Source organism: Bolinopsis microptera, chromosome 7, assembly GCF_026151205.1.
Source record: "Bolinopsis microptera isolate Bmic1 chromosome 7, MBARI_Bmic_1.0, whole genome shotgun sequence".
Classification (NCBI taxonomy): Eukaryota; Metazoa; Ctenophora; class Tentaculata; order Lobata; family Bolinopsidae; genus Bolinopsis; species Bolinopsis microptera.
The window spans coordinates 763,305-790,380 of record NC_087078.1 but is presented as its reverse complement, the minus strand read 5'-3'; the positions used below and the strand labels follow the sequence as shown (position 1 = coordinate 790,380).

At 40.5% G+C, this 27,076-nt stretch overlaps 2 protein-coding genes across 2 annotated transcripts in view; both read right to left on the bottom strand.

The window, feature by feature from the left end:
* Nucleotides 1-27,076, bottom strand: part of LOC134818808 (ribonucleoside-diphosphate reductase large subunit-like) — a 124,851-nt gene that overhangs the window by 28,562 nt on the left and 69,213 nt on the right. The gene's annotated exons all lie outside the window — the stretch shown is intronic.
* Nucleotides 68-27,076, bottom strand: LOC134818233 (nuclear pore complex protein Nup160-like). The gene is made up of 21 exons (XM_063827709.1): nt 26,937-27,076; nt 17,531-17,681; nt 16,592-16,737; nt 16,258-16,444; nt 15,259-15,401; nt 14,971-15,161; nt 13,596-13,725; nt 11,507-11,975; nt 11,166-11,364; nt 10,851-11,025; nt 10,416-10,686; nt 10,030-10,186; nt 8,210-8,459; nt 7,831-8,008; nt 7,351-7,491; nt 5,860-5,986; nt 3,511-3,611; nt 1,689-1,836; nt 1,000-1,263; nt 758-864; nt 68-613 (listed from the first exon to the last, which is right to left on the bottom strand). The coding sequence occupies exons 1-21, from the start codon at nt 27,062-27,064 to the stop codon at nt 458-460; spliced, it is 3,819 nt and encodes a 1,272-aa protein (XP_063683779.1). The 5' UTR covers nt 27,065-27,076; the 3' UTR covers nt 68-457.

The window sequence follows — 27,076 nt, the reverse complement described above, 5'->3', positions numbered from 1 at the left end:
TTAGTCTAAATTAGTCTAAATTAGCCTCGATTACCATTTTGGGGCCAGTTCCGAATAAAATACAAGATCAACTGAATCCGTAATTAGAAAAATATACAAGTTCGATTTACATTGATTTTAATGATTTCCCAAATATCATTGCACCCTTTGTCAAGTTATTTAAGTTCTAGAATCTAGCTTCTAAGTACTGAACGATTTCAATTCATTTAAAATTGTATGCTCGGGTGCATCATAATATCCCATTTTATAAAAATCTGGTGTCATATTCAAAACTGGTTTTGATAAATTAAACCGTAGATATGAGTGTTCGAATATCGCTCTAGAGTAGAAATACTCTATGCAATAAAACGCGATAACATAAAATATAAATCAAGAGTTCCACCACTCTCAAGTCAAGGAATAACACGTGGTGTGACGTCACACCACGTGTTATGACGTCACACCACGTGATTCCTTCTCAAGTCAAGGAATAAACCAGCTTATCTCTGTTTAGATAAGTGTTATCCTCGCATACTCTTTCTAAAAGGTCTATATGTGAGTTTATCTGCTCCACCAAATCTTTGTACAATTCTGCGGAACTTTTGTCCGTTTTCTGCTTCAATTGCAGCAAAACCTGAATTAATATTCATTACAGTTAGCTTTATAGGCATATATAATAATATGTATATTATATACTCGTATACTCATAATTATGAGCGAAGTGACTGATGCCCCAGGAATAACAAAACCTCACAATCATATTGAAGAGAGTAAGCACCTGATCGAATACTGTGTAAGGAACGTATACGGGAGGCATGTTGCTCTGGAGCGAGTTTTCTAAACCAAAGTCACGTGTCTCTCTTCCTGCCACTGCACCAATATACCCTGGTGGAAATTAAACATTATAACTAATTGTTACTCAATTTAAAATTTAATTGCGATCTCAAAATCATTGTTTTAATCGGTCATTCTAAGTTTACAGACTGAAAAAGAGAGTAAATTAAAGTACACTAAACTAACCTATAGCGAGGTTAACAGCGAGCTGAAGGCTATCATACTGAGCACACAATCTTATGGTCCCCTCAGTATTAACTAGTTTACACAGTTTCAACAACCAGAAAGGAGGAGGGAACGGAGCGCTGAGCATCTGCGCGAGAACCGCGCGCAGTGACTCCCAGTCTCCGTGCGCTTCTACCTTCGTCTGAAGGTAGAGCCAGGCCCGGTCAGCCGGGTTTAGTTCATCTGTGTTGGGAACATTGTTCAGCGCTAACCAATCCGTAAATCCTGATAAAGTTATATCAATAATATCAGTAGTATAATTAAGTTGGTTATATTAACCAATATTAAAAGCACCATTTTGTATTATTGAATATTCATTCATGTTGCAAAATCTTATGATTCAAAACTGTTCAAGACTTAAATCTTAGTGCATTAATATCACGTCCATCGACTATTTCGAGAAATGACATCATGTTCAGTACCCCCTTCAAATTTAATTGAAACTTTCGCTCCGTTTCTGAAATTCCCGCTGTGATCTTTAACACCACAATGTTAAGAACACCACCTGGTTACTCAGCCGAATGATAAGAAACTTAATTGAGGGTTAAATGAGGAGGGGTACCTGTTAAAAGTTTTTAAAACTTCCTAGGATACCCCTTCAGTGCATACTGTAAACATAGTACTATTAACTAGTAACTATATTAACTAACCTGACGGTAGATGGCTGTGGGCGGCAAAGTGTTGGGCTACATTAACGCAGCGTGCCGTGAGAGAGCCCAGCGGGGGAGGGAGGTCGTGGTAGGAGGCCAGGAGGAAGGCTTGGTCGTAGAGTCCACAGCTGCAGAGCAGACCAAGCACCTGGTGTCACGTGGTTATCAGGTGGTTATATACAGACTTGTTCATTGTAATTTGGGGTGAAACGTCTGGATCAGTAACATTTGGTCATTGGTGTTGCTATCATGTCTGTCACTATAAATATTTGGATAACGAATAAGGATGGGGACTGGGGAGCTGAAGCATAATTTGCTTTGACACGTGACAGATATTCTGGGTTTTGGTTGGTCAGTGCTGGAAGCTGATTGGTTAATCGCTCTCACGTGTGCTCACCTCCCGACCAGTTTCCATAAAGACTAGACTGGTGATAAACAAGCGGGTAATGACAGGGGGACTGACTAGGTGTTACTATGGTGTTACGAGGTGTACAGTGGTGTTACCACGGTGACATCATAGAGAGTACAGCTATATATATATGAAGTAGAGGGATAATGCCAGTCTATCATTCGTCAGAGCTATAGGTAACATAGCATAGTGGGGCACCTCACCAGATTCTGCACATAGTTCACATAGCTATAGTTTAGGTAAATTGTACTTCATTTTGTTAATTCGCCAAATTCCGCTCTGTTACCATGGTTACTTCAAGTCCGCTCTGTTACAAGGTCAAGTTTAGCGGCATGTTTTAAAACTAGTTTTATATAATAGTTCAATATAATACTAGTTCTGTGATGTGCCCCGATAGCGGTTAAATAACGGTTATAATATTAAAGAAAAGTGCCATTTATTTGTGGTGTACAGGCTCTGTGGTTGTTTTGTTATCTCATATTAGAGTGTAGAGAGTAGAGACTCACTACGGGGGGGGGGGGGGGGGGGGGGGTCATTCGCTAGACTCTCCGTAACAGTATTAACTTTAAGGAGGGGGGGGGGGGGGTGACTCGCTAGACTCTCCGTAACAGTATTAACTTTAAGGAGGGGGGGGGGGTGACTCGCTAGACTCTCCGTAACAGTATTAACTTTAAGGAGGGGGGGGGGGGGGGGGTGACTCGCTAGACTCTCCGTAACAGTATTAACTTTAAGCATTTGTTTAACAACCGTTCGCGTTGTGTTGAAGGGAGATACAGGTCTTCTATCTCTCAAGTCTATTAACTAGCCGCTCAACTCCCCGACAAAGTTATAATGAATTTTATTAAACTAAATTCTACCTTTACCTTACTTTACCTTACTTTACCTTACTTTACCCTGCACTGCACAATGCACATGATATCTCCGGTCCTGGAACTTATCAGGACTTTACTTTTTTTCAAGGACTTTACTTTTTAGGCGAGTAATGACTACAATATTCAAATGCATCAGTTAAAAGATGTTTAGGTAAAGATTTGTTATTAGAGAAATATAAGACTTAAGCTCTGTTTTTACTACTTTTATTTATTAGTTGAAAATTTTCGTTAAAACAATAGGCGTTTCCCTTAAATGTACTTTTAATCTGTTCCAATTTAATAATTAAGCGCAGATCAAAGACGTCAAATTAAATAACTATGGTTAAAAAGGTTTATAAAGTGACCTTATTTGGATACTTAAAGTTGTAAACCTCGTCCAGTAATTATAAATATAATTATATTATTGGAGCCATAACTTCCATTTCCTTTCAACATTTGCATTGCGAAACAAATAGTTTCGCGGCCCCTCATGATTCTCAAAAGCTTGCATATATTAATTACATAATTATTAATTACCAATGAAATATTTGAAAGCGCTCACCTCGGAAGAAGACAGGTTGTGTAGTTTAACTGAGTCAGGTTTAATAGCGCTTATCTTAACAAGACTGTCAACCATTAAATATCCGGCTCTTAGTTCCTTTACTGAAACATGACACTGTGGTTACTGGCAGTTATTTATAATTATGATTTGTCGAATATAACGTATTTGAGGACATTAATAATTAATTACATAAAGTAAGTTTGAACAGGATGCATACCATTCCCGCCCGGCACCCAAATGTTTCTCTAGGAAGTCTTAGAAAGAAGGTTTAGTTATATGGTATTATCAGAGTTTGTCTGACACCAACTGCAGTTAAACGTTCCATTCTTCGCTGCGTTAATTATAATACCTCCTCTCCTAGACAACAACAAGAGCCTGGTTTCACGTGAAGTATTTAACATTGTAACAGCTTGGTTAACATTGTCTTTCATCGCTGATTATTTTTGGCTAATTTGACACTTTAGTATCTCAGTTTCGTTGAGGTGTGAATTTTCCCAGCTTTGTTGAGATCAGTTTGGATCTACTGCAAGGAAGTATGACGCCAAATTAATGTGCAGTAATCAAGATCTGGCTTGTTGAGAATTAGTTAAAATTTGTGGCATTTGTTTATGTTCGCTCTCTATTCGCTCTCGTGCTGCGATATCATAACGTTTTTACAGTTTTGCTGAAGTCAGCTTGGAATTTGGATGTTTTGTATGTTGCGGTTTAGTCTATCAGAAATCATGAGAAATAGTAAATTTATCAGGAACTGAATCTAAAATTTCTGTGGTTTAGCCAGAAGACTTTTTGCTTAATTTGATCGGTTATCAGTACCAAATTATCGAGATAAATCAATAAAGATTTAGACCCAATTATCGGCGATAATCTTATCGAGATATTATTAGGTTGAATACCCTAATCAGAATATATACTGCAAGATATCTTGCAAGGAAGCCGCCACTCTAATGTGCAGTAAATCAAGAAGTTCTCCTGGCTTCTTGACTGATGATCAGTTAAAATGTGCAGTATTCGTTACGTCTGCACTGCCCTTTATCTCAGCGTTTTACACGCAAAAACCACTCTTTACTTTACAATTTATCATTTTTATATTCTGATTTGATACTCTGATTTGGATCATTTGTTGGATCATACTATCTTTTCAGGATGAAGATAACCGGAAACTTCAGCGAGGAGGACGTGAGCAACGCCCACATTTGGGACATCACTATCGGGCTCCAGTTCATTCCTTTCTTCTTTCTTTCAACTATCGGAAACAGTCTTGCATTCCGCTACTTTGTCTCTAGACCAAAGAATTTGCCCACCATCCTCTACATTTGTATAACTGTGGTGGATATGGGAACCGGGATGGCTCATTTCCCGATAGTGGGTGTGCTTCTAAATCACAGACAACCTGGGCTTTTCAACGTCAAAGCGTTTTGTACTTTTTGGACGATATTTTTCTCGCTTTTGCAGAAATTCTCGATGTTCTTGGTGATGCTTTTGACAGTTTCCAGGACAATAAAAATAGTCTACCCATTTGCTGAGGTGAAGAAAAGAGCGGTAATTGTTGTGCTAATACTTTACGGCATCTTTTTGTTAGTATCAGATATAGCGGTAACTCAATACGGTATTAACTTCTTCTACAGCAAGGACTGCGCCTACTGCTACGAGTATAATGGCAGCTACTATGGTGAAAATACCGAAATAGCAACAGTCCTCAAAATGGTTAACTTTAGATTTGTCCTCCAAGTTGGGATCCCACCGGTTATCATATCCTTCAGTTTTGCAGTGAGCCTTGCCAAACTTTACTTCGTCACTACCCCAAAAACCCTAATGCATCGGGAAATGAAAGCAAATCAGAGGAACAGAAAACAACAAGCTTCAATAACAATCACACTTTTTACGGGCATATTCCTGATGTGTAACTCTCTGTTTTTCATGACTAAGAGTCTGGAAAGTGTGACCTACTTTATGAACCTCTCCTACCCTGGACCTTTCTTTCAGAACACCTTCATGTTTTGGTTCTCCTGGCCTATCGGTAAAATTTATCTGACTGTTTTAAACGCTGTTCTGAATCCTATCTTGTATTATCTCAGAATAAAAGAATTCAGGAAATGGGTGTGGTCCTCAGCGAAGAAGGAGGAAAATACCTACAGTATGAACGGAAGACGAGGTACAGGGATTTCAGAGCTGTTGGGTCCGGACGATAGGAATCACTCTACTGCCCTCTAAATCTCTAAATCTTCTAAATCTTACTAGGACGTCTAACATATCAGAGGATCTGGCCTTTAAGTTATATTATATTACACTAAACTTACTTAACCTAAATTATTAAATATTCCACTAAACGTGCAGTATAATAATACTCACCGGTAACGAGAGTCAGTTTGGTGTTAGATTTCTTCTCTTTTGGCTGATTAGCGCTCCTGCCACGTTTAGGAGAGGCGTTCACTGCCACCCTCACATCAGCATACTGTGTAGGTTCTAGTATCCACGCCTGGAAAAGGATGTTAGAAGCTTAACGTGCAGTAAGGAGATTGCAATACACCACGTGGTGCCCATATAAGGGCATACTGTGTTGGTTCTAGTATCCACGCCTGGAAAAGGATGTTAAATACCATGTGGTATGGAGAGTACTGTGTTGGTTCTAGTATCCACGCCTGGAAAAGGATGTTAGAATCTTAACGTGCAGTAAGGAGATTGCAATACACCACGTGGTGCCCATATAAGTGGTATGGAGAGTACTGGAAACAGTTTTTAAAGCTGTTTTTTATTGAGAAATATTTGTTTATCATGTGGAGACAATACCATGTGGTATGGAAAGTGGAGACAATTGAAGAATAATTGACTTTTTAATATTCTATAAATTGATGTTTTGTTCTATGACTTTAAAATTCAATAATTTTCTTTTTTATTTCATTCTTGAACTTGTACAATATAATTTTGGGTGAGACGTATGTCCATGAAGAAATATAAGCTCAGAAGATGCAAGTTTTTGAAAAATGTGGCCGTAAAGGAAAGTTTTTAATCGTCAAATAGCGACACGTGGCTAACAAATCATTAAAACTGAATTATAAAAACTATCTTACACTATACGACGTGGACAATGTAATTAAGATCATCTAAAGGAAATAGCGGGTATCCCAGTAACTTCTGCTCAAAGTCCTCAAAGTCTACATGACCCGGCTTCACAACGTACTTTACTTTTGTGTAGGATGTTTTAATTACCCCGGCAAAACGGTCGATACACAGAAAAATGCTATCCAACAGGTATGTGGTGATACAGTGTAACATAATTGTAAAACTAGGGCAACATATCAAAGTTATGTGACAAGAAGTATTGTTGTAGTACTAGTATAGTATCATCGAGTATCATTTAAACCAAATTTGAAGATAAGCTTGAGAAATATTGCCGTTGATATTCTAGAATATAATATATCAATCACTTTACTTATCTTCAAAAGATAAGGTCACAAACTTCGCAAGGCCAGTCATTTTACATAAATGCAATTACAACTTGAGTCGTTTTGAATGTACACAATGTGCGTCTCATGTATCACAACATGGAGCCAGTTTTTACAAAGTGAAAGAGAAACTGATATACTAACCATATATTATGTTTCTGGATACGAGTCACGATTAAGTTATCATTAAAAATCTAACTCAAGTCACAACATGAAGCCAGAAATAAACGAAAATACCCTTTTAAAACCAGTAATAATAAACTCACATCATTTTCCTGAGAAGTTCTAAGCAGCTGATAACTGTGAGATATCTAGGTTACTAGGTTACTAGGTTACTGGGTTACTGGGTTACTAGGTTACTAGGTTACTAAGTTACCAGTAATAATAATAAACTCACATCATTTTCCCTGAGCAGTTCCAAGCAGCTGATAGCTGTGAGGTAGCCGTGTAGTTGCTGCTGGAGGGAGGCGACTCCAGGCAGCTCGTTTTGTAGCCTTAGCACGTGCTCGTAGGCTGTAGCTGCCGCGTGCTGGTACATCTGAGAGAATAGTGTATGTATAGAGAATGTATAGTGTATGTATAGATAATGTATAGTGTATATATAGAGAATGTATAGTGTATGTATAGAGAATGTATAGTGTATGTAGAGAATAGTGTGCTTGATTAATTGTAGTAGTTGTAGTGATTTTAGGTGTAGTTTTGTGGTTTATGGTTACAATCGATATAAACTTCGTCAATTCAAAACCAATATCGTTGATTCAAAAAAACAACTTAGGGTCAGTTAAAAATACACTAAAATTGCGATTATTAATAATTTATTATTAATTAATTAATTATAATTTATTAATCATTTATTATTTATTCAGACGAGACTAACCTTGTTCTGAACATGGAAAGCAAACAGCAGGTTGTAATAACTCTTCAGTTGATTCTGTCTGAGGTCTGAGTTCCTCGCTTTAAACTCCAGAACACTGACTACCTCTGCCTTAAAGCCGTGGTACGGGTAGTTTACTAGACGTTTTGCTTGTCCTGCTTCTACCATTACCACTACGAACCTAGAAGGGATCAAGTTTAACACTTGGATAATACCCCATCACGATATAATATCCTCAGTTACCTGTAGCTGTAACCAAAAACAAAGCTCGCAGTCGAATTAAAGCCAAAACCCAATTAATATAGTAAGTAAGTTATAATGTTATGACTATTAAATAAGGATAAAACTTGAACCACAGTAAGTTTTATCTCTACTGAAATACCTCTTGAGACATGCGTGTTTCTGAGAAGGACAGGGATTAGAAGACAGGGCTTTATAGGCCATATCATAATCTCCAGCCTCAACAGCGTGTTTAAAAGCTAGCGAGTGGAGCAGGGGCAGGTGCTCTTTCTCACAGAACTGTGTAGCTTGGGTTGCCAGGGAGACGATGGCTGCGGAGAGACCACTTCTCTCCAACATGGAGATACACTTTGTGATGTACTGGAGGTTCGTGGAAACTCCGTCGTGGTTACCTGAGATTAGAAGTGAGCAAGATGTGGTTACCTGACATTAGAAGTGAGCAAGATGTGGTTACCTGACATTAGAAGTGAGCAAGATGTGGTTACCTGACATTAGAAACACACTGAGCAAGATGTGGTTACCTGACATTAGAAATACAGTGAGCAAGATGTGGTTACCTGACATTAGAAATACAGTGAGCAAGATGTGGTTACCTGACATTAGAAATACAGTGAGCAAGATGTGGTTACCTGACATTAGAATACAGTGAGCAAGATGTGGTTACCTGACATTAGAAATACAGTGAGCAAGATGTGGTTACCTGACATTAGAAATACAGTGAGCAAGATGTGGTTACCTGACATTAGAAATACAGTGAGCAAGATGTGGTTACCTGACATTAGAAATACAGTGAGCAAGATGTGGTTACCTGACATTAGAAATACAGTGAGCAAGATGTGGTTACCTGACATTAGAAGTGAGCAAGATGTGGTTACCTGACATTAGAAATACAGTGAGCAAGATGTGGTTACCTGACATTAGAAATACAGTGAGCAAGATGTGGTTACCTGACATTAGAAGTGAGCAAGATGTGGTTACCTGACATTAGAAATACAGTGAGCAAGATGTGGTTACCTGACATTAGAAGTGAGCAAGATGTGGTTTAGTGGTTACCTGACATTAGAAATACAGTGAGCAAGATGTGGTTACCTGACATTAGAAATACAGTGAGCAAGATGTGATTACCTGACATTAGAAATACAGTGAGCAAGACGTGGTTACCTGACATTAGAAATACAGTGAGCAAGATGTGATTACCTGACATTAGAAATACAGTGAGCAAGATGTGGTTACCTGACATTAGAAGTGAGCAAGATGTGGTTACCTGACATTAGAAATACAGTGAGCAAGATGTGGTTACCTGACATTAGAAGTGAGCAAGATGTGGTTACCTGACATTAGAAATACAGTGAGCAAGATGTGGTTACCTGACATTAGAAATACAGTGAGCAAGATGTGGTTACCTGACATTAGAAATACAGTGAGCAAGATGTGGTTACCTGACATTAGAAATACAGTGAGCAAGATGTGGTTACCTGACATTAGAAGTGAGCAAGATGTGGTTACCTGACATTAGAAATACAGTGAGCAAGATGTGGTTACCTGACATTAGAAACACAGTGAGCAAGATGTGATATGATAATATTGATGCTAAATATTAAATGCAGTACTTTGATAATAATATGGAGATTAGACAGCCTCAAGATTAATAGTCCACAAAGTTCAGACTGATAACCCAACCCATATAATTTTTTGACCATTAATGACCATTAATGACCATTAATGACCATTAATGACCATTAATAACATTGTCAGTATTGGCAAAATAAAAAATACTGACATGGTCGCTTAGACTGATAACACAACCCCGGACTTTATACCTTATAATATAGCTTATTAATATGTGAGTAGAATTACTTTCTGCCGCGCATTCGTAGTTATTCTTATCTTATTCTTATCTTTCAGATCAAGTGTTTCTACTTCTGCATCAGTTATGTTTCTCGCGTTTTCTATTTCTACTACCTATAAAAGTTGTGAGAAGTGGACTGTTCATGTCCAGGTTTTTTGCAACACCGATAAACATTTTCACAGCAGTAGCTTGTTCTCCGGTAGCAGCGTAGGCTTGAGCAGCAATGTGTTTTAGCGCTGCTGAACAGTCCCCGCTCTTTGTGTAGTACTCCTATGGATTAACATATTATTAGCGGACTATAAGTCATTACTTATTAAATAAACGCATTAGATTAGTGATCGTTTTGGTTAATATATAGGGTCAAATAAGTCAGTTAATTATTCAAATAACATATTTATTTATGAACCGCATCAAATAAAACCTGTCCTGAGCTGTGAGCGGGTGTCCTGGTTTATGTTTTTGAATTAATAAGTATTTACCTTTATGAAGGAGTATTTACCTTGAGCTGATGGTAGTACTGGGATGAAAGTAGAAACTGTGGCAGGTCCAGTAACGTAGAGCCAGGGTACATAGCATTGATAATAGCAACCACTGTTTTCTTCATATCCTCCAGACTCTTATACTCAATAAGAGGGTGTCGGGAGGAGAGGTAGTGGTGGAGGATTGTTTTGGGTTTCTTCTCTACCTCCGAGATGTTTAGGTTACCAAAGTTATCGTAGTCTGGCGAGGTTTCTACTGAGCTGGACAGGACCCATTGGAGGAGACTGAATCTGGAGGGTGAGGGAAGTTGAGGGAGATACATTATTCATTTAAAGATACCAATTATACATATTATATTATAAGAGCTAATTATTTGAAATACAGTTTAATTCGTACCACAACTGTTGTAACAAGCTTACTCTTAATACAACTTGTTTATTTAATCCGCCCTAACCTGTTCATTATCTGCACACAGCCGGGTATAAGAGAGGTTCTCATTTTAGCCTGGGTTTCCTCACTCACCCCTGCTTGCTCCTGCTCTATATAAACTAGACACACTAACAAAACAGCGTATGTCTTGTGAGCGTCAAACACTCCTGTATCTACAGCACGTATCAGACATTCCGTACCTGCAAGGGGAAAATGTGGGTTAAAGAACATGTGGTTTAGGATTGCAACCTCACAAGAAAGTGCTTTTAAAAGGTTACTTTGATTTTAAAAAACAATAATCGCTCAATTATTAACAAAGTAAATACCAGAGACCACTAACCAGTAACACTCCTGAAGAGAGTTGGGAGCTGACGGGATGAGACAGGGTACTTATCAATACTTCCCACAGCCGACTCCAACACTTCCTGTACATTCTCCATAGACAGGATCAGTTCATCCAGCTCTGCCGCGCACTCAGGGTTCAGGTGGTTACTGAGTAACTCTCTAGCAATATCCACCAAGTTATCACTCGAATTGTCCTGTTTTGGTTTTTTTAAATGAATAAACATAAAAGGTTACATAATAATTTTCAATTTTCATATTCACGTATATTAAATAAAATTATATTGTTATGTATCATATGATTTTGTAAACATTGGCCGGTGTACCAAACAAACAAACCTGTAACAGTTCCCATCCAGTAGCTGGGATGAACTCTGTGAGCTTTACAAACGCTCCCATCAGCACACTGTTCTCGTTAACGTAGAAATCAGAGCTATTAGGTAGGAGAAGTGAGAGATCTCCAGCCATGACTAGGATCCCATCTGAGATGCTCACTGGACAGGAGTTAATATTGTGGAATGTGCGGCATTCGCTGTAGAGTGCAGGGAGAGTTTCTTCAAGATCACCCATAGCTTCGTGTGTCTGGATGAAGTTGTCAAGAGCTTCATCCACAGTTCCCTCTTCAAACTCGAACCCTAGTTTATCAAGAGCAGCAGAGATGGTGTTCTCTGTGAATTCACCCAGACAAAACTGAACGAAACATTCCTTGTCATCAAATATTTCCTCGTCTAATTCAGAGGGTTCTATTATCTGAGCCTCCTCCCAGCTACCCTCGTTTTCAGAGTTACCGAACTTTAGTGTCAACACTCTGGCAAGTAGTTAGATTTAGTTAGTTAGTTAGTTAGTTAGTTATTTAGTGTCAACACTCTGGGTAGTATGGTAGTTAGTTAGTTAGTTAGTTAGTTATTTAGTTAGTTAGTTAGTTAGTTAGTTAGTTAGTTATTTAGTTAGTTAGTTAGTTAGTTAGTTAGTTAGTTAGTTATTTAGTTAGTTAGTTAGTTATTTAGTTAGTTAGTTAGTTAGTTAGTTAGTAAGTTAGTTAGTTACTTATTTAGTTAGGTTAGTTAGTTATTTAGTTAGTTAGTTAGTTAGTTAGTTAGTTAGTTAGTTAGCTAGTTAGTTATTTAGTTATTTTAGTTAGTTAGTTAGTTAGTTAGTTAGTTAGTTAGTTAGTTAGTTAGGTTAGTTAGTTAGTTAGGTTAGTTAGTTAGTTATTTATTTTAGTTAGTTAGTTAGTTAGTTAGTTAGTTAGTAAGTTAGTTATTTAGTTAGTTAGTTAGTTAGTTATTTAGTTAGTTAGTTAGTTAGTTAGTTAGTTAGTTAGTTAGTTAGTTAGTTAGATTTAGTGTCAACACTCTGGGTAGTATGGTAGTTAGATTTAGTTAGTTAGTTAGTTATTTAGTGTCAACACTCTGGCAAGTATGGTAGTTAGATTTAGTTAGTTAGTTAGTTAGTTAGTTAGTTAGTTAGTTAGTTAGTTATTTAGTTAGTTAGTTAGTTAGTTATTTAGTTAGTTAGTTAGTTAGTTAGTTAGTTAGTTAGTTATTTAGTTAGTTAGTTAGTTAGTTAGTTAGTTAGATTTAGTGTCAACACTCTGGGTAGTATGGTAGTTAGATTTAGTTAGTTAGTTAGTTAGTTAGTTAGTTAGTTAGTTAGTTAGTTAGTTAGTTAGTTAGTTAGTTAGTTAGATTTAGTGTCAACACTCTGGGTAGTATGGTAGTTAGATTTAGTTAGTTAGTTAGTTATTTAGTGTCAACACTCTGGCAAGTATGGTAGTTAGATTTAGTTAGTTAGTTAGTTAGTTAGTTAGTTAGTTAGTTATTTAGTTAGTTAGTTAGTTAGTTAGTTAGTTAGTTAGTTAGTTAGTTAGTTAGTTAGTTATTTAGTTAGTTAGTTAGTTAGTTAGTTAGTTAGTTAGTTAGTTAGATTTAGTGTCAACACTCTGGGTAGTATGGTAGTTAGATTTAGTTAGTTAGTTAGTTATTTAGTGTCAACACTCTGGCAAGTATGGTAGTTAGATTTAGTTAGTTAGTTAGTTATTTAGTGTCAACACTCTGGCAAGTATGGTAGTTAGATTTAGTTAGTTAGTTAGTTATTTAGTGTCAACACTCTGGCAAGTATGGTAGTTAGATTTAGTTAGTTAGTTAGTTATTTAGTGTCAACACTCTGGCAAGTATGGTAGTTAGATTTAGTTAGTTAGTTAGTTATTTAGTGTCAACACTCTGGCAAGTAGTTAGATTTAGGGGATCCGGGAAGCTTATCTTACAGTTCTTAGCATTATTTAACCGTGAACATCGTTAGATTAACATTGAACAACAAACTAGGCTAGGATATGGTCTCAGAAATACTACCCCCACATTTTTTGATATTTCAACTTAATATTTAAGAGCACTAATGTAAGTACAAAAGAGCTGGACTATACACTAACCGTGAAGTTCCAGCCTCGTCGTGAAGAGCCAGTATCTTATCTGCAGTGACTGAGAAATGTTTGAGAGGCATGTCCCACCCAGAGCAGTAATACAGCAGGGTCATGCTCAGTTGTTCGTTATTGTACAGGACTGAGGAGTTTACCAAGATAAGTTAGTTAGTTAGTTAGTTAGTTAGTTATCTGCAGTGACTGAGAAATGTTCGTTATTGTACAGTACTGGGGAGTATACCAAGATTGCTTAGTTGGAAATGTAGCGAGTATTTGCTGATAACATTTTAAATGCTCAGATTTAAGGAATTGAGTTATACTGATTTACATTCAGCACTTTTATTATCATATTTATCATATTATAAACCCCTCCGGGTCAGAATAAGATTCTGATAATCCCGGCTCCCGCTAAATAGATTCTGATAATCCCGGCTCCCGCTGTTAGTTTTTTCCCGCTGAATAAATAACCCCGGCACAGCTTCTATAATCCCGCCCCGGTTATTTGGCTCAACTAGATTTGTTCTGTTTTGATATTACATGAGAATTTCAACCGCGCACTGTCACGTGTTTTGATGACGTGTATCACGTGACTAACTACTACGACGCGCATTGGTAAAAAATGTCACGTGACCTATGCCTTAACGTAAGAACTATTTAATACACTTGATCTACGTATCGGTCTAATTGCAGGCGCTGGCAAAACTCCAGCACACTGCTTACATTACTTAAACTCTTACATTAATTGGACCAGTTCCAGAACTTGTCTCGACGGTTACATTTGATTTTGTCCGGTTAATTTTGTCGTGTTTGTTATAAGCCACGTATTATATTATATATAGTCGTCTACTTTGATGGACTTCATGACACGATATCATTATTAGCTCCACCTTTTATCGCTTGCCAGGCTTAACTCGACGCCCCTTATCGATATTCATATTCATTCAACGTTCTGACTGAGGAATAATGTTTAGATATTTAAACGCCAATTTCAAATGTCATAGTACCTTAGTTGTATTTATTTGGTAGTCCCCAATTCCATTTCATATTTTCCATACTGATCTCATATAGCTAGAATTAAGAGTAAAATGTCAAATTGCTGGTCCTAGCACTAAACCGGAGGGGTTTATAACACATAACACCGGCACGCTTAAGTTATATTAAAATAACCCCTCGTGCTAAAGCACGTCGGGGTTATTTTCATAATAATCCCTCGTGCTTCGCACTCGAAATTATTATAAATTTTTCCCGCGCGTCGCGGGAAAAATTGAAATATAATCCCTGCGCTTGCCGGGGTTATGTGTGTTTTAACTATTATATGTCACTTTGGAATTTGGGTCACACTTCAGAAATAAGCACTCTAAAATCTCTAACTAAAAGGATTCCTCACCAGTGTAGATTCTAAAGACGCTATCGTCCACAAATGACAGGTGCATGCCGATCATAGCAGTTGAGTCAGCAGTAGCAGGTTTGAAACACAAGGAATGATTTCCGTGCAACTTAAGATCTGTTTTGCAGGGTATCGCCTCCATGTTCATAATATCCTTGTTGTTCACAGACCACACTCGCAGTTTCACGTCCCTTTGGCAGATAACATTAATACACAATACACTGGTTAAAAATAAATAAATATAATTGAAAAACAAATTAAATAAACAAATAAAAGTAATAAACTGACTTGCAAAGCGAGAATAGGAGCATATCAGGACCAAGTTGTGACATTGTGAGAGACAGAGGGGCCGACACTGACTCCACCATAGTGGACCTGCGACTTACTCCCGACCATAAACTCTGCATCAGCGATCTTTGGTGTAGGTCCGTCTGAAGTGTTGTGGTGGTAAAATCAGAAAAAACATTTACATTTCTCGATATATCGTTTTGGATAAACTTACTAACTAATTAACTAACTAGTTTTAATACTTTCAACACTACTATATAACAAATAATTTGAGCATGAATAAGAAGTTGTTACTTTGAAACGTCGTTTATCCTAACAGTGCAATATCATTTGTCGCAAATCAGAATAATCAGAAACTATTTGGAAAACCCAAAAACTGTCTATTAACTAACTAACTAACTAACTAACTAACTAACTAACTAACTAACTAACTAACTAACTAACTAACTAACTAACTAACTAACTAAAATAACTAAATAACTAACTAGCTAACTAACTAACTAACTAACTAACTAACTAACTAAATAACTAACCTAACTAAATAACTAACTAACTAACTTACTAACTAACTAACTAACTAACTAACTAACTAAAATAAATAACTAACTAACTAACCTAACTAACTAACTAACTAACCTAACTAACTAACTAACTAACTAACTAACTAACTAACTAACTAACTAACTAACTAACTAACTAACTAACTAACTAACTAAATAACTAACTAACCTAACTAAATAAGTAACTAACTAACTTACTAACTAACTAACTAACTAACTAACTAACTAAAATAAATAACTAACTAACTAACTAACTAACTAACTAACCTAACTAACTAACTAACTAACTAACTAACTAAATAACTAACTAACTAACTAACTAACTAACTAACTAACTAACTAAAATAAATAACTAACTAACTAACTAACTAACTAACTAACCTAACTAACTAACTAACCTAACTAACTAACTAACTAACTAACTAACTAACTAACTAACCTGTAGAACAGCTGCATCAGTACCGAGAGGAGGCAGAGTGACAAGTCTAAGATCAGCTGAGGGGTAGGAGAAAGCAAAAACTGCAGCTCCAATCTGTGTGAGAGCTGCGGTGGCAAGGGAGGGTGCTACATCGTGAGGGATGTAGGAGAAATGGTGTTTAGTTTGGAGAACTGTAGTGTCGATCGATCTGAAGAGGTTCATTATTATATCCTTATCAGTGCCAGAGTTGAGAGAATATATGATATTGTGTACGTTAGACATTATTAAGTGTTGCTTCCTCTAGTATCAAGATGACAACTAAAATAACGAGAGCCCGCTAGCCGGTGACACTTACTCGAGCACACTGGCGGTGTTGGTTTTGACAGTTCCCAGGTTAAAGCAAGACTGCTCAGAAGACGGGTGAGGACAGATGATCCTGTGAACTGAAGCTGTTGTAGCTATTAGGATACTGACAGTCAGTCCTTCCTCCACTATCATTATCTGGGTAGTTTAGCAGTCAGTAACCCGGGGAAGTTAACTAATATTATCTAAGAAGTTTAGCAGTCAGTAACCCGGGCCGGGGAAGTTAACTAATATTTATAGATTTAATGCACCAATGTAGCAGATATTATATGTATGTTACTTAACCCGTCAAACTGTCGACGTTTGCAAGATCACAATTTGCAGTGGGACGAAGTTAGCTATATATGGTGTTAGTTCAGTATTTGTGCGCAATTGCAAGCAATCTCGCTTACTTGCAGTCTCGCTACTTGCAGTTGAGATTTCCAATCTCTGCTTTATTAGATTGTGACGAAAGCCATCTTTCCGATTAAGCCTTTAAGTTGTTTTGTTATTGTAAGTGTAACCTTCTGTTTTTACCAGGTTTTTATAGGGCCGACTATAAACTAAATAGTCAATTCATTTCCTTAAAATAGTGAAGTCTGTACCATACCAGGCCACAATCCTTAAAATGATAAACTCTGTGCACTACTTTGATTTGAACTTACAGTTAAGATTTCCATTTCCAATCTCCGCTTTATCAAATTGTGTCAATAACTTATTAAGCCTTTAACCTGTTTTTCAGTTGTAAGCTTTTACCACATTTCTATAGAAGGCACTCTTAAAAGTCTGTACCATACCTGTACAGTGTCCACAATGCACATAAACGATAAACTATGCGCGTGCGCACTATTTAGTTTTGAACTTACTGGGGAGAGCACTGTAGTGTTAGGGAAGTAGAGACGGAGAAAGTGAAAGTGAAAGTGAAAGTGAAACTATTTAGTTTTGAACTTACTGGGGACAGCACCGTAGTGTTAGGGAAGTAGAGACGGAGACCATTCCCACTGAGGTTGAGATGTAGAGACAGCTCGCTCAGTTCCACCGTATCATCTTTTATTCTCCATATTATCCACCGGTCTCTACACAGCTCGCTACTTGACTGGTACCTGGTATTAAGACAGTTACCGGTCTCTACACAGCTCGCTACTTGACTGGTACCTGGTATTAAGACAGTTACCGGTCTCTACACAGCTCGCTACTTGACTGGTACCTGTATTAAGACAGTTACCGGTCTCTACACAGCTCGCTACTTGACTGGTACCTGGTATTAAGACAGTTACCGGTCTCTACACAGCTCGCTACTTGACTCGTACCCTGTATTAAGACAGTTACCGGTCTCTACACAGCTCGCTACTTGACTGGTACCTGGTATTAAGACAGTTACCGGTCTCTACACAGCTCGCTACTTGACTGGTACCTGGTATTAAGACAGTTACCGGTCTCTACACAGCTCGCTACTTGACTGGTACCCTGTATTAAGACAGTTACCGGTCTCTACACAGCTCGCTACTTGACTGGTACCTGGTATTAAGACAGTTACCGGTCTCTACACAGCTCGCTACTTGACTGGTACCTGGTATTAAGACAGTTACCGGTCTCTACACAGCTCGCTACTTGACTGGTACCCTGTATTAAGACAGTTACCGGTCTCTACACAGCTCGCTACTTGACTCGTACCCTGTATTAAGACAGTTACCGGTCTCTACACAGCTCGCTACTTGACTGGTACCTGGTATTAAGACAGTTACCGGTCTCTACACAGCTCGCTACTTGACTGGTACCTGGTATTAAGACAGTTACCGGTCTCTACACAGCTCGCTACTTGACTGGTACCTGGTATTAAGACAGTTACCGGTCTCTACACAGCTCGCTACTTGACTGGTACCTGGTATTAAGACAGTTACCGGTCTCTACACAGCTCGCTACTTGACTGGTACCTGGTATTAAGACAGTTACCGGTCTCTACACAGCTCGCTACTTGACTGGTACCTGGTATTAAGACAGTTACCGGTCTCTACACAGCTCGCTACTTGACTGGTACCTGGTATTAAGACAGTTACCGGTCTCTACACAGCTCGCTACTTGACTGGTACCTGGTATTAAGACAGTTACCGGTCTCTACACAGCTCGCTACTTGACTGGTACCTGGTATTAAGACAGTTACCGGTCTCTACACAGCTCGCTACTTGACTGGTACCTGGTATTAAGACAGTTACCGGTCTCTACACAGCTCGCTACTTGACTGGTACCTGGTATTAAGACAGTTACCGGTCTCTACACAGCTCGCTACTTGACTGGTACCTGGTATTAAGACAGTTACCGGTCTCTACACAGCTCGCTACTTGACTGGTACCTGTATTAAGACAGTTACCGGTCTCTACACAGCTCGCTACTTGACTGGTACCTGGTATTAAGACAGTTACCGGTCTCTACACAGCTCGCTACTTGACTGGTACCTGGTATTAAGACAGTTACCGGTCTCTACACAGCTCGCTACTTGACTGGTACCTGGTATTAAGACAGTTACCGGTCTCTACACAGCTCGCTACTTGACTGGTACCTGGTATTAAGACAGTTACCGGTCTCTACACAGCTCGCTACTTGACTGGTACCCTGGTATTAAGACAGTTACCGGTCTCTACACAGCTCGCTACTTGACTGGTACCTGGTATTAAGACAGTTACCGGTCTCTACACAGCTCGCTACTTGACTGGTACCTGGTATTAAGACAGTTACCGGTCTCTACACAGCTCGCTACTTGACTGGTACCTGGTATTAAGACAGTTACCGGTCTCTACACAGCTCGCTACTTGACTGGTACCTGGTATTAAGACAGTTACCGGTCTCTACACAGCTCGCTACTTGACTGGTACCTGTATTAAGACAGTTACCGGTCTCTACACAGCTCGCTACTTGACTGGTACCTGTATTAAGACAGTTACCGGTCTCTACACAGCTCGCTACTTGACTGGTACCTGGTATTAAGACAGTTACCGGTCTCTACACAGCTCGCTACTTGACTGGTACCTGGTATTAAGACAGTTACCGGTCTCTACACAGCTCGCTACTTGACTGTACCTGGTATTAAGACAGTTACCGGTCTCTACACAGCTCGCTACTTGACTGGTACCTGGTATTAAGACAGTTACCGGTCTCTACACAGCTCGCTACTTGACTGGTACCTGGTATTAAGACAGTTACCGGTCTCTACACAGCTCGCTACTTGACTGGTACCTGGTATTAAGACAGTTACCGGTCTCTACACAGCTCGCTACTTGACTGGTACCTGGTATTAAGACAGTTACCGGTCTCTACACAGCTCGCTACTTGACTGGTACCTGGTATTAAGACAGTTACCGGTCTCTACACAGCTCGCTACTTGACTGGTACCTGGTATTAAGACAGTTACCGGTCTCTACACAGCTCGCTACTTGACTGGTACCTGGTATTAAGACAGTTACCGGTCTCTACACAGCTCGCTACTTGACTGGTACCTGGTATTAAGACAGTTACCGGTCTCTACACAGCTCGCTACTTGACTGGTACCTGGTATTAAGACAGTTACCGGTCTCTACACAGCTCGCTACTTGACTGGTACCTGGTATTAAGACAGTTACCGGTCTCTACACAGCTCGCTACTTGACTGGTACCTGGTATTAAGACAGTTACCGGTCTCTACACAGCTCGCTACTTGACTGGTACCTGGTATTAAGACAGTTACCGGTCTCTACACAGCTCGCTACTTGACTGGTACCTGGTATTAAGACAGTTACCGGTCTCTACACAGCTCGCTACTTGACTGGTACCTGGTATTAAGACAGTTACCGGTCTCTACACAGCTCGCTACTTGACTGGTACCTGGTATTAAGACAGTTACCGGTCTCTACACAGCTCGCTACTTGACTGGTACCTGGTATTAAGACAGTTACCGGTCTCTACACAGCTCGCTACTTGACTGGTACCTGGTATTAAGACAGTTACCGGTCTCTACACAGCTCGCTACTTGACTGGTACCTGGTATTAAGACAGTTACCGGTCTCTACACAGCTCGCTACTTGACTGGTACCTGGTATTAAGACAGTTACCGGTCTCTACACAGCTCGCTACTTGACTGGTACCTGGTATTAAGACAGTTACCGGTCTCTACACAGCTCGCTACTTGACTGGTACCCTGGTATTAAGACAGTTACCGGTCTCTACACAGCTCGCTACTTGACTGGTACCTGGTATTAAGACAGTTACCGGTCTCTACACAGCTCGCTACTTGACTGGTACCTGGTATTAAGACAGTTACCGGTCTCTACACAGCTCGCTACTTGACTGGTACCTGGTATTAAGACAGTTACCGGTCTCTACACAGCTCGCTACTTGACTGGTACCTGGTATTAAGACAGTTACCGGTCTCTACACAGCTCGCTACTTGACTGGTACCTGGTATTAAGACAGTTACCGGTCTCTACACAGCTCGCTACTTGACTGGTACCTGGTATTAAGACAGTTACCGGTCTCTACACAGCTCGCTACTTGACTGGTACCTGGTATTAAGACAGTTACCGGTCTCTACACAGCTCGCTACTTGACTGGTACCTGGTATTAAGACAGTTACCGGTCTCTACACAGCTCGCTACTTGACTGGTACCTGGTATTAAGACAGTTACCGGTCTCTACACAGCTCGCTACTTGACTGGTACCTGTATTAAGACAGTTACCGGTCTCTACACAGCTCGCTACTTGACTGGTACCTGGTATTAAGACAGTTACCGGTCTCTACACAGCTCGCTACTTGACTGGTACCTGGTATTAAGACAGTTACCGGTCTCTACACAGCTCGCTACTTGACTGGTACCTGGTATTAAGACAGTTACCGGTCTCTACACAGCTCGCTACTTGACTGGTACCTGGTATTAAGACAGTTACCGGTCTCTACACAGCTCGCTACTTGACTGGTACCTGGTATTAAGACAGTTACCGGTCTCTACACAGCTCGCTACTTGACTGGTACCCTGTATTAAGACAGTTACCGGTCTCTACACAGCTCGCTACTTGACTGGTACCTGGTATTAAGACAGTTACCGGTCTCTACACAGCTCGCTACTTGACTGGTACCTGGTATTAAGACAGTTACCGGTCTCTACACAGCTCGCTACTTGACTGGTACCCTGGTATTAAGACAGTTACCGGTCTCTACACAGCTCGCTACTTGACTGGTACCTGGTATTAAGACAGTTACCGGTCTCTACACAGCTCGCTACTTGACTGGTACCTGGTATTAAGACAGTTACCGGTCTCTACACAGCTCGCTACTTGACTGGTACCTGGTATTAAGACAGTTACCGGTCTCTACACAGCTCGCTACTTGACTGGTACCTGTATTAAGACAGTTACCGGTCTCTACACAGCTCGCTACTTGACTGGTACCTGGTATTAAGACAGTTACCGGTCTCTACACAGCTCGCTACTTGACTGGTACCTGGTATTAAGACAGTTACCGGTCTCTACACAGCTCGCTACTTGACTGGTACCTGGTATTAAGACAGTTACCGGTCTCTACACAGCTCGCTACTTGACTGGTACCTGGTATTAAGACAGTTACCGGTCTCTACACAGCTCGCTACTTGACTGGTACCTGGTATTAAGACAGTTACCGGTCTCTACACAGCTCGCTACTTGACTGGTACCTGGTATTAAGACAGTTACCGGTCTCTACACAGCTCGCTACTTGACTGGTACCCTGGTATTAAGACAGTTACCGGTCTCTACACAGCTCGCTACTTGACTGGTACCTGGTATTAAGACAGTTACCGGTCTCTACACAGCTCGCTACTTGACTGGTACCTGGTATTAAGACAGTTACCGGTCTCTACACAGCTCGCTACTTGACTGGTACCTGGTATTAAGACAGTTACCGGTCTCTACACAGCTCGCTACTTGACTGGTACCTGGTATTAAGACAGTTACCGGTCTCTACACAGCTCGCTACTTGACTGGTACCTGGTATTAAGACAGTTACCGGTCTCTACACAGCTCGCTACTTGACTGGTACCTGGTATTAAGACAGTTACCGGTCTCTACACAGCTCGCTACTTGACTGGTACCTGGTATTAAGACAGTTACCGGTCTCTACACAGCTCGCTACTTGACTGGTACCCTGGTATTAAGACAGTTACCGGTCTCTACACAGCTCGCTACTTGACTGGTACCTGGTATTAAGACAGTTACCGGTCTCTACACAGCTCGCTACTTGACTGGTACCTGGTATTAAGACAGTTACCGGTCTCTACACAGCTCGCTACTTGACTGGTACCTGGTATTAAGACAGTTACCGGTCTCTACACAGCTCGCTACTTGACTGGTACCTGGTATTAAGACAGTTACCGGTCTCTACACAGCTCGCTACTTGACTGGTACCCTGTATTAAGACAGTTACCGGTCTCTACACAGCTCGCTACTTGACTGGTACCTGGTATTAAGACAGTTACCGGTCTCTACACAGCTCGCTACTTGACTGGTACCTGTATTAAGACAGTTACCGGTCTCTACACAGCTCGCTACTTGACTGGTACCTGGTATTAAGACAGTTACCGGTCTCTACACAGCTCGCTACTTGACTGGTACCTGGTATTAAGACAGTTACCGGTCTCTACACAGCTCGCTACTTGACTGGTACCTGTATTAAGACAGTTACCGGTCTCTACACAGCTCGCTACTTGACTGGTACCTGGTATTAAGACAGTTACCGGTCTCTACACAGCTCGCTACTTGACTGGTACCCTGTATTAAGACAGTTACCGGTCTCTACACAGCTCGCTACTTGACTGGTACCCTGTATTAAGACAGTTACCGGTCTCTACACAGCTCGCTACTTGACTGGTACCCTGTATTAAGACAGTTACCGGTCTCTACACAGCTCGCTACTTGACTGGTACCTGGTATTAAGACAGTTACCGGTCTCTACACAGCTCGCTACTTGACTGGTACCTGGTATTAAGACAGTTACCGGTCTCTACACAGCTCGCTACTTGACTCGTACCCTGTATTAAGACAGTTACCGGTCTCTACACAGCTCGCTACTTGACTGGTACCCTGTATTAAGACAGTTACCGGTCTCTACACAGCTCGCTACTTGACTGGTACCCTGTATTAAGACAGTTACCGGTCTCTACACAGCTCGCTACTTGACTGGTACCTGTATTAAGACAGTTACCGGTCTCTACACAGCTCGCTACTTGACTGGTACCTGGTATTAAGACAGTTACCGGTCTCTACACAGCTCGCTACTTGACTGGTACCTGGTATTAAGACAGTTACCGGTCTCTACACAGCTCGCTACTTGACTCGTACCTGTATTAAGACAGTTACCGGTCTCTACACAGCTCGCTACTTGACTGGTACCTGGTATTAAGACAGTTACCGGTCTCTACACAGCTCGCTACTTGACTGGTACCCTGTATTAAGACAGTTACCGGTCTCTACACAGCTCGCTACTTGACTGGTACCTGGTATTAAGACAGTTACCGGTCTCTACACAGCTCGCTACTTGACTCGTACCCTGTATTAAGACAGTTACCGGTCTCTACACAGCTCGCTACTTGACTGGTACCCTGTATTAAGACAGTTACCGGTCTCTACACAGCTCGCTACTTGACTGGTACCCTGGTATTAAGACAGTTACCGGTCTCTACACAGCTCGCTACTTGACTGGTACCTGGTATTAAGACAGTTACCGGTCTCTACACAGCTCGCTACTTGACTGGTACCTGGTATTAAGACAGTTACCGGTCTCTACACAGCTCGCTACTTGACTGGTACCTGGTATTAAGACAGTTACCGGTCTCTACACAGCTCGCTACTTGACTGGTACCTGGTATTAAGACAGTTACCGGTCTCTACACAGCTCGCTACTTGACTCGTACCCTGTATTAGGACAGTTACCGGTCTCTACACAGCTCGCTACTTGACTGGTACCTGGTATTAGGACAGTTACCGGTCTCTACACAGCTCGCTACTTGACTCGTACCCTGTATTAGGACAGTTACCGGTCTCTACACAGCTCGCTACTTGACTCGTACCCTGTATTAAGACAGTTACCGGTCTCTACACAGCTCGCTACTTGACTGGTACCTGGTATTAAGACAGTTACCGGTCTCTACACAGCTCGCTACTTGACTCGTACCTGTATTAGGACAGTTACCGGTCTCTACACAGCTCGCTACTTGACTGGTACCTGGTATTAAGACAGTTACCGGTCTCTACACAGCTCGCTACTTGACTCGTACCCTGTATTAGGACAGTTACCGGTCTCTACACAGCTCGCTACTTGACTCGTACCTGTATTAAGACAGTTACCGGTCTCTACACAGCTCGCTACTTGACTGGTACCTGGTATTAAGACAGTTACCGGTCTCTACACAGCTCGCTACTTGACTGGTACCCTGTATTAAGACAGTTACCGGTCTCTACACAGCTCGCTACTTGACTGGTACCTGGTATTAAGACAGTTACCGGTCTCTACACAGCTCGCTACTTGACTGGTACCTGTATTAAGACAGTTACCGGTCTCTACACAGCTCGCTACTTGACTGGTACCTGGTATTAAGACAGTTACCGGTCTCTACACAGCTCGCTACTTGACTGGTACCTGGTATTAAGACAGTTACCGGTCTCTACACAGCTCGCTACTTGACTCGTACCCTGTATTAAGACAGTTACCGGTCTCTACACAGCTCGCTACTTGACTGGTACCTGGTATTAAGACAGTTACCGGTCTCTACACAGCTCGCTACTTGACTGGTACCTGGTATTAAGACAGTTACCGGTCTCTACACAGCTCGCTACTTGACTGGTACCTGGTATTAAAAATCAAGAGGCTTGCATATAATGAACATATTGACACGGGTGCAGAGTTGAGTCTGTACGGAACCTAGTAGTTTCAGATCCTTGTTTAACTTGCCGTACAGTTACTTGTTAAGACAGTTACCGGTCTCTACACAGCTCACTACTTGACTGGTACCTGATATTAAGACAGTTACCGGTTTCTACACAGCTCGCTACTTGACTGGTACCCTGTATTAAGACAGTTACCGGTCTCTACACAGCTCGCTACTTGACTGGTACCTGGTATTAGGACAGTTACCGGTCTCTACACAGCTCGCTACTTGACTGGTACCTGGTATTAAGACAGTTACCGGTCTCTACACAGCTCGCTACTTGACTGGTACCTGGTATTAAGACAGTTACCGGTCTCTACACAGCTCGCTACTTGACTGGTACCTGGTATTAAGACAGTTACCGGTCTCTACACAGCTCGCTACTTGACTGGTACCTGGTATTAAAAATCAAGAGGCTTGCATATAATGAACATATTGACACGGGTGCAGAGTTGAGTCTGTACGGAACCTAGTAGTTTCAGATCCTTGTTTAACTTGCCGTACAGTTACTTGTTAAGACAGTTACCGGTCTCTACACAGCTCACTACTTGACTGGTACCTGATATTAAGACAGTTACCGGTTTCTACACAGCTCGCTACTTGACTGGTACCCTGTATTAAGACAGTTACCGGTCTCTACACAGCTCGCTACTTGACTGGTACCTGGTATTAAAAATCAAGAGGCTTGCATATAATGAACATATTGACACGGGTGCAGAGTTGAGTCTGTACGGAACCTAGTAGTTTCAGATCCTTGTTTAACTTGCCGTACAGTTACTTGTTAAGACAGTTACCGGTCTCTACACAGCTCACTACTAGTACTTGACTGGTACCTGGTAGTTACTTGATAAATACAGTTAACTCCCATTTACCGTAAATGCAATGGTGGGGAATGTAAATTGTCTCGGTAAATCGAGCATTCCAGTATCGATTGAATTTGTTTTTGAAAACCCTGATCTAAAATAAGTTCTATGTGTACCTCTTAATCCCTGTGTTAATGGTTAGAAAGTTAAAGTTTAACATGACGTTATAACAGTATACTTTTATTGCTACCCCTTTGTAAGTGCCTATTATTAGGCCATATAGGGTTGCATTTGTATTGTTCGAGAGAGAGAAACGTGGCAGGTAAGATTAAATACCCAACCGGTTAAGAGCGTGAATTTGTTGCTCTGGTTGTAATTTCTAATAACTTTGTCCATTTAGGAGCACTTTGTTGTCTGCTTTAATCCAAATATCACGGTTCAGAATTTATTAGCTCCGTAAATTTCTACTTTATTTAGTTCCTTGTATATTGCATGAGAGCACTGTTCTCAGGACAGTGTCGGGACTAACTCGTGTCATATATGTATTTAGGTAACCTTGTCAAAAATGTGACTCGTGAAGAAAAAAATTTAAAATCTGACCTCCACTTAAATTGCAACAAGGAAGAATTACCTGAATGCTCCACCGTCTTTAGTAAAGTTTCTAACCCGCGGCGTATCTTTATCATTTAGAAACGAGTACCCCACCTCCACCCATTCTTGTACATATTCACGTGATATTCGCTCTCCTTGTAGCAACATACTGTGTAAATA

Coding starts and splice junctions, on each gene's coding strand:
- LOC134818233 (XM_063827709.1), bottom strand. CDS start 27,064: ATGTTGCTACAAGGAGAGCGAATATCACGTGAATATGTACAAGAATGG. Junction 17,682..26,936: donor AAAGACGGTGGAGCATTCAG/GTAATTCTTCCT, acceptor TCTTAATACCAG/GTACCAGTCAAGTAGCGAGC. Junction 11,976..13,595: donor GACGAGGCTGGAACTTCACG/GTTAGTGTATAG, acceptor ACTACTTGCCAG/AGTGTTGACACTAAAGTTCG.